The sequence below is a fragment of the Zerene cesonia genome, chromosome 9 (assembly GCF_012273895.1).
Source record: "Zerene cesonia ecotype Mississippi chromosome 9, Zerene_cesonia_1.1, whole genome shotgun sequence".
In the NCBI taxonomy this organism is placed as follows: domain Eukaryota; kingdom Metazoa; phylum Arthropoda; class Insecta; order Lepidoptera; family Pieridae; genus Zerene; species Zerene cesonia.
The window spans coordinates 3,823,445-3,832,211 of NC_052110.1; the positions used below are offsets into that span (position 1 = coordinate 3,823,445).

The 8,767-nt window shown below is 34.3% G+C and overlaps 2 protein-coding genes across 2 annotated transcripts; one reads left to right on the forward strand and one right to left on the reverse strand.

The window, feature by feature from the left end:
- Window positions 1–1,470: 1,470 nt before the first annotated feature.
- On the reverse strand, window positions 1,471–5,569 carry LOC119829162 (cuticle protein-like). Its single transcript, XM_038351564.1, has 4 exons — window positions 5,494–5,569; window positions 4,704–5,234; window positions 2,297–2,317; window positions 1,471–1,971 (listed from the first exon to the last, which is right to left on the reverse strand). Exons 1-4 carry the CDS (start codon window positions 5,503–5,505, stop codon window positions 1,498–1,500), a joined length of 1,038 nt encoding a protein of 345 aa, XP_038207492.1. The 5' UTR covers window positions 5,506–5,569; the 3' UTR covers window positions 1,471–1,497.
- Window positions 5,570–7,208: 1,639 nt separating this feature from the next.
- Window positions 7,209–7,701, forward strand: LOC119829163 (cytochrome c oxidase subunit 5B, mitochondrial-like). Its single transcript, XM_038351565.1, has 2 exons — window positions 7,209–7,371; window positions 7,526–7,701. The coding sequence occupies exons 1-2, from the start codon at window positions 7,209–7,211 to the stop codon at window positions 7,699–7,701; spliced, it is 339 nt and encodes a 112-aa protein (XP_038207493.1).
- Window positions 7,702–8,767: the final 1,066 nt, after the last annotated feature.

The window sequence follows — 8,767 nt, forward strand, 5'->3', positions numbered from 1 at the left end:
CAGATTCGAAATTCAAATGTAATATTTTTTTATAATTAAGTGTAACAGTATTTATGGCCAGACTAAGTATACTATATGATAGAATTAACTACATATAAAACATGACGCTTTGTCAGATAGGGTGGGCATAGCTTTAATTCACAACAAGTTGAATAGATAATAATTTACAATTATGACAAAGTGGTGGCTGTTCGGGCTAGTTATTTAGTAACGCGTATGATATGGTCTTGCTGAGTCTATCAATTACACAGTAAGCTGCTTAAAATACTTGATGCATAAGCAATTTCCACGGTCTGTCGTACGATGTCAATAAGTAAGAACTTTTAGTGTTTAAAAGGTCGGAACACACTATCCATAATGATCCGTTTATATGTATATTTATGGTAGTCCTTTTAAAAGAATCGTTAAGTTTAAATATCTTGGGCATATTTTGACACAGAATTTGAGTGATGTACAAGCCATTGAGAGGGAGCGAAGGTCATAGGCAGTCCGCTGCAATATGCTAGCATGTAGATTTGCTCATTGCACCCATCAGGTAAAAAGTAACTCTTAATTAATTCTTACAGGAAGATATTTTATACCTTTAGCTTCTAGCATACATATACAAGGTGGGGTTACTATGTTCTACGCGTGCAATTACCGACGACAATTTGCTAATTAGGAAAAGAGCAGCTTCCACGAAGAGGAGAAAATGTGCGAGAGCTCCAACAGCATTCTGAAGACATTGAATGGAAAATTGGATGGCCCCTTCCCCAAAAACCAGTCTCAATTACATTGTGTGACGAATGGTTTTTAATTGTATGTTCTATTTAACATTACATATTTTTTGTTTTACCTACTAACATAGTTTTTAAGCACAAACTAAACTCACAAAATAAGTAAATAAAATAAGTTAAAATATATCGTGTAATTTTTCTTTTTTATTTATTTATATTTGTTTATCATATTATTCATCATATTTCCAGTATAATTGAAATAATAATAAAAAATAAATTGCAGTGTATATAGGTATTATATACAACTAACATAAATTATATTACCCGTATAAGAACAATAATTCGTGTTATATTTATGCTCTGCCCTACTATTCTCCTCTATCTAATTTCTCTCTATACGTCTGGTTGTTTGGAAGAAATTTCTATATAGCGATAAGACCGCCAATTTTATTTATGTATGGTAATTTTATAAAGATCTTTATTTATTTATTTATTTATTTATTTATTTATTTGGTCATACAACATTTGTTTACAGTGTTTTTTAAGTATAAATAATATAACAAATATTCTTGCGAAAAAGTAACAAATAATTACAGGTTAACACAGCATGCACATATTAAACAGAGCTTTTTCTTAAATAATATATATCTGTAGTTTTTGTTAAGAGCAATAAAAAATAAATAATTGTTATCAAAAAGGAAAATGCGTCAAAAATTATTGGAAATAAATTTAATGGTATAAATTATTTATTTACATGTATATATTGTTAATTCTAATTCCTTTAGTGATGGTATAAGTGGCCGGAGTAAGCAATTGGAGCAGCGTGAACTACTGGCGCATGATCCACGGGAGCCACAGCTTTGGCTACAACGGCCGCTGCTTTAACACCGAGAGCTTCCTTGTGCACGATTGCGTTGAAACCATTAACGGGATCAGCTGTATAGTCAACAGTGCGCTTTGTGCCATCTGAATCTACCAAGGAGTAAGAACCGTGTACGACGTCACCATCACGGCTCTCGTGCTGGCTCTTAGAATCTCCTGTGAGACTGTCGTGGACGTCATATGCGTAACTATATTGAGGGTGAGCGTCGTATTCTTCAACCTTCGCTACTGGTGCAGCATAAGCTACTGGTGAGGAATAGGCAACCTTGGCGATTGGTGCTGAAGCGTAGACTGGAGCAGCGTGGTAGGCGACTGGAGCATGAGAGATGAGACCAGCGCTAGCGGCCGCTACTAGGCAAGCGAGAATAATGAACTGTAAAAAGGAATTCAAATATGTATGATAATGTTTTAAACGATTAAAGTAGAATTGAGTATTATATTAATATTGACACAACAAAACGACTTCATATTTTTCATAATGTTTATTGATAATACCTTAATGTTAGAGAAAATAAAAGCACATAAATTAAGTACTGTAACAATTAAAATCACTTTACAAATTAAAACCCTTGTAGTTTTAGAATCTATTGAAATGGTGCTGCCAGCATAGCGGAAATAAGTACAATAAAAACTTAAACAGCACAGAAGGCGGCCTTATGGCTGACAAGAGATTTGTATGTGTTGCTAATTAAACCAACCTTAAAAGCCATTGTAGTTAACTGTTGTAAGCGTCAATATGATGTGATGTTGAAGAAAGCTTGCATACATTTTATATGGTATGCCACAACGCCGTAGGCTGACAATAAAGTATGGAGGCTCTACTCGCTCGGCTTGATGACACATTCCGATCAATAATACAGATGTATTTCAGTTGATATGGTACAAGGACTACACGGTGTAAATGCCAGGCATCTGTTCGTTTATCAAATTAAAAGACAGGACAAAAAACTTTTATAAAGCATAACAGCATGCCGTACTCACCACATATTCATCAGTGATATTTTTATACATATGATAAAAGAAAAATTGGATAAAGATGAAATAGATATAAAATATTAGAAATCAAGCTTTTATAGCAACACAAATAAACGAAACTGTATAAACTGCGTTCAAGCATTTGGCCCGCGACTTTATTTGCGCTGATTGTACGTGTTAGACATTTACGAGTAAGTTTTATGAATTATGATGAGTAACTCTGTTTTGATTACATGTTATACGCGAATAATTTGTATTTTCTGGTTACATGTATGTATGACCACCACATATGAAAAAAGGAGCCTATAAGTTGAACCAAATATTGTCACCATACAAAATTTTGTCAAAATTGATTATCGCCCATACAAACAGACAAAGAGAAAAAAAACAACCATTGTTTTAGGATCTAAAAACATTGATATTGCATTGCAATTAGGTAGTTTTAAAAAATAACATAAAATTTAAACTAATAAATATCTTTGAATATACAGAAATGATCAATTAATTGTTTTATTGCATGTATTTATTTGTAAAATTACTCTTTTCATATACTTATTTACATGCTTCATTTAGCCAATCCATTGTAAACCTATTTTTATTGCTTTCTTTTTATGGCATCGTTGGCAATAGAACTGTCGCCTTATAGTAAGCTATACCACCGCCCACAAACATTTGCAGAGGCGTAAGTTCGTTTACAAACTTCCGTCTATATACGCCTCTACGAATGGAATGCCGACGTAAGAATCATAGGGATAAAGTAAGCATTAGGAGAGGAATAAAGGGTAAAACAAGGATACGGGCCTACGAACCAGACGTTGTTATTTATGACTTTGTTCGAATAGCCGAGGTATCAAACTTTCCAGGGAATTGTGGACAATTGATAAATTTACATCTCATAAGTGCACTTTCTATAGAGCAATAAAAAATCTATGATAATAATAGTTTAACAATAGTACTGTTATATCAACCGTTCTAACATGATGTTAAAGAATTGTCTTCGCTTCCAATAAAAATGAAACGAAACATCGAATTAGTTAATAAGGAAAATATTTATCCAGGGATTTTCTTAACAAATGTATGTAAAAATATACTGTTCCTTTTCTAAATAAATACATGTTAATTTATGAATTAAAATTGAAAAGTAACAAAAATACATCAACAGAGTTAGTTTCCTATCAACCGCTCGTAGTATAAAATAGTGACCATACATTAAGAGCATTTTTTAAATTATTTTCAAATAAAAACAAAAAATAATGTACTTATACCGTATGATTATAAATATTTGTAATTTTTATATTGAACTGGCTTTTGCCTTTTGTCTTCGCTCGCGTTCGAATTTTAAAAGTAAACGCATGGAAAAATATATATACCTACCCTCTATAAAATCTTAATAAACAAAATGTACTAAATACTGAAGTCGGTCAAAGCGTTCCCGTCGGATCCTTTGATCAAGGGAATATGAATGAATAGGTACACTTTCTTTGTATGGCAATGTCAATTTATACTTGTGTCTAACTACATGAAGATTATAGTTTGATCTTTGAGACTCAATAATCTTCGTCTTCGTCGTTCGACGTTACAATTGTTTGTGATATGATGTGATATGATTCATTTGTTGTATTTCATGGAAATAAAGCCTTGTATTAAAGCAACGAAAACACTCAAACAAACCGTAGGGTTGGTAATTCGTAGGAATTACTTGCATATAATCTATGTCACATAAATATACCAAGTTATTTTAGATAACCTTTTAGCATTTGAATTTACTCATTGCAATTACCTACTGAAAGGTTTGTTAAATGTACTTTTAAAATTACAAAAAACATATTATAATAATTATGCTGGTTATTACATTGAATTAAGATTGTGGTCAAATTATATTATGGTAGAAAATTATTCAGATTGACTCTATTTAACGTTCTAGTATTCGATTTTTTTTTGCATGTACGTATTCATAGTATGTATACTTTTCCAAAACTCATACTACATTAAGCTTTTGGAAATTCTTTCACCTGTAATGGTTGATAAAACAGTAAAAATACTATAAAATTATTATTCTCAGATTTATTTATTTGCAATAAATATTGTTTTTAATACTTTAGGGTTGTAAATTGACTAGTTAGTTATTTAATGGTGGTACAAGGGGGCGGAGTAGGCAAGTGGGGCAGCGTGCACTACGGGAGCAGTGTGAACGACTGGGGCAGCGTGAACGATGGGAGCAGCGTGAACAACAGGGGCAGCGGCGTAAGCAACAGGTGCAGCTACTTTAGCTACTGGAGCGACGGCTTTCACAGCGAGAGCTTCCTTGTGCACGACAGCGTTGAAACCGTTGTGGGGGTCAGCGGTGTATTCCACGGTACGCTTGGTGCCATCAGGGTCGACAACGGAGTAAGATCCTTGAACAACATCGCCGTCACGGGTTTCGTGTTGGCTCTTGGAGTCTCCGGTCAAACCGTCTTGAACGTCGTACGCGAAACTGTATTGGGGATGAGGGTCGTATTCATCAACTGCGACCTTGGCGAGGGGGGCGGCATGCACAACTGGTGCAGCGTGAACCACTGGTGCAGTAGCATACGCAACTGGAGCTGGGTGGGCGGTGTATGCTACGGGGCTGATGACACCGGCTTGCGCAGCGGCAATGGCACATACAAGTACGACGAACTGAAAAAGTAAATGCATTTTTGTAAATTTACAATTACCCTAAACTTAGCTCAGCTTATCCCAGTGCATGGCCTCATATGAGACGTTTTTTTTATTTTGTTGGTGGGTAGGAGTCATTTACCATTGTAAACCCATTCATCCCATCCAGATTGATCTTATATTAAACAAAGTAACACCAATAAAATCGTAAAACAATAAAAGCAAGAAAGATATAGATCCACCAATATTAATTATTAATATATGCTTATAGCGAACCCACCTTAAAAGCCATTTTTGTAAGGGATGGACAGTGACTTCACTGAGGAAACCTCAATTTGAATGCGCCATAATACAAACAGAAGCGAGTTTTTATACGATCGTTGAAAGCCTCGGGCATTGCTTTATACCACAACGCAGACATACGCGATTGTAACCGGATACTGTATAAGAGTACTAGTATTAATATGTACTTACATGTAAACAGAAGCCTTTTTAATTCCTTCGTATCATGCGAAACCAAAGCAAGTATGCTTTGATTGATCTTCACAAAATATCACTTGTTCTCAGCTTTCTTTAGGCGACACCCTTGACTTCATTATATTTATTTTAAACGCCCTACAATGAAAATACCGGCATTTTAAAAAGATTATTCAAGTTTATAACTTATTTTCTTTATACTTCACTACATAGTATAAAACAAAGCCACTTTCTCTGTCCCTATGTACCTATATATGCTTAAATCTTTAAAACTGCTCAACGGATTTAGATGGGTTTTTTTTTTAATAGATAGAGTGATTAAAGAGGAAGGTTTATATTATAGTATTATGCTTTTATTTATATGTATAATAACATCTATTAAACTACTCCGAATTTAACGCGTGCGAAGCCGCGGGTAAAAGCTAGTATCGTATATTTAACTTTTATTATCATAATTTATAACATAAAGGGTTCGGGTTAAAAAGTTTTTAAATATACTTTTTTGTTTTAATTTACACCTCAAATATTTTGACATAAAAAATAAAGCAACGGTTACATTACAATTGTCATAATTCTAGTGCCAATTGAATAAATAATTTTCTGTAAAAATATCGTTCAAGTAAGCTTTTTTCTTGTTTTAACAAGAATATCACTTTATACTATACTACTGTATTTATTGTCACTTTACCTATCACATCAGTTTGCATTATTTAAGCCATGTTTTCTATATTTCATTAGTAGTTGGTACAATGCACATATTTGCAACAAATAAGCTTATTCGTCGTCCATCCAGCTGTCATCTTATTCAAATTCAATTCACCATTTACCATTCAGTTTGATACAAATTATCCTGTGTCCAGAAAAGTATTATTGCTCTCTGGGTACCTTATAACAATAGTAGCGTTAAAACTCCAGGATATCCGAGTTTCTTCAAAGGTAACATACCTTATTCATTTTCGAAATAACATGTATAAATAAATGTCTATATCTAAATATGATGTTTAGAAATAAATGTTTATATAGGACCTTATAAACAACAAGTAGGTATCAAACTCAAGTATCAGCTAGAGTCATAATATCATCCAATGGACGATCAAATGCTTCGTAGAAGTTAGACTTTTTTATGCTACAACCGGGATAAAAGCGGGCGGGGCACTTGGTATAAGTTGATCACCGCCGCCTATAAGTAATCGCAATCTTAGGGTAATTGCACTTGGATGCAATATAAGGAATCCTACTAATACTATAAATGCGAAAGTTTGTAAGGATGTGTGTATGTTTGTTACTCTTTCACACAAAAACTACTTAACCGATTGCAATGAAATTTGGTACGTAGACAGCTGGACAACTGAAATAACATAGGCCATATACTTTTTATCCCGATATTCTACAGGATACGCAGGTGAAACTGCGCGGCGCAGCTAGTCTTTTATAAAGTGTTTTCATATAAGTTTCAAGCGACAAGATCCTTCGTTCTAAAACTCGTAAAACTATCACAATTTTTTTATATAGATCGCAATGAGCTTTTGGAAAGCTTTCTCTCCATTCCGCCGCGGTGGTCGCCGCCTGTACGGTCAATTTCACGATACCTTGGATCAATTGACTGGGATTGAAAAGCGGGAAATGCTTGCTCATCTAGCTGGTGATTGCGATCCATTTCGAATGTTAGCTATAAGAAAAGGTAAAATAATTATAATAAATTTGCTAAGTATTTTTATTTATTTTCGAAAAAAATACAGCAATCGAATAAACACTGTGGAACAATTCTAATTCCTTAATTGTAATAAAGTGAAATTAAAGAAGCTACTTTTTTCATGCTCATTATACATTTTCAGGTCCAGGAACTTGGCAATGTCCGAATCTGATACCCAGCGCAAACAACAAACGTTTGTTAGCTTGCCTCTGTCATCCAGATGACATGCACCTAGAGTTCATGTGGTTACACCAGGGTTGTCCCAAGCGATGCGGCTGCGGCTACTGGTTTCAGCTATGTCCGGTTGCCCCACTATAATTCACTATAGAATGAATTCACGAAGAATAGAATAAATTGGCATTTAATGAAATGTGTATTATGCTTTATGTTTATTAATCTGTTCAAGATTTTGTATGTTTTGCGCGATAAAGTGAGCTTATCACATTACTAAAAGTGTTTTTGTTTATTTGATGTTTGATTGGCTTATGATTGTAAAATACGCTGAGTGATAAACATTTCGTATTAAGTAATTAATTCACATACAGCATGCATTCGAAAAACTGGAATATCCAGGTTTTTTTTCTAGCTATGGGACTCAGATTTGAAACAAAAGGCAGATGGAGCGCGTCGAAGGTGCGAGCGTCGCCCCCAAAGCAATAACAAACCCGCGCTAGTGTTATTATGGACTAGTCAGACGCAAGGCGTCATGAAAAAGGTTCGTAATCTTAGTAAAAGAATGCCATCTTGTGTTATAATATACAGTAAAAGTTGTCAAAAAAGAAAAGTGCTACCCATAAAAAAAATGATGTAGTAGTATGCTACTGCGCTTCGTTCGGTGAGTGGGGGAGCCGGAGCACCTTATCCTTTTCCTTACACTTACCATTCCTTTCATCATTGCTTTCCTTTTTCCTTATTCAATAGTTGACCGTTCATTTGCACTGGCATATAGCGTCTGCAAATGTTTATGGGCGGTGCTAGTCGCTTACCATCAGGCGACCCCGCTATCTCATTAACGAGATATCACATGAAAAGTCATTGCTTGTGATGCTTAATCGAATTTGCATTTGTTATTGGTGAAACTACTGATAAAATAAATAATACATATTTTAGAGTATACATGAGCGAGCTAGGCTTATGTAAACTCTAAAATAGACATATATTTATTGCAAATTTCTAAAAATAATTGTGATCATTTGTTTTTCACTGTCATGTAGCCTTATAGTGTCACACGGGTCTCTCCGACTTTGTCTATGTGAACTTAAAGATCCATATAATAAAAACAAAATGAGCTTATACTATTCCAAAAACTACCTATGTTGCAAGTTTTATCCAAATCCTTTCTGTAGTTTTTGCGTAAAACAGAAATAAACAGCCGTAGGTACAT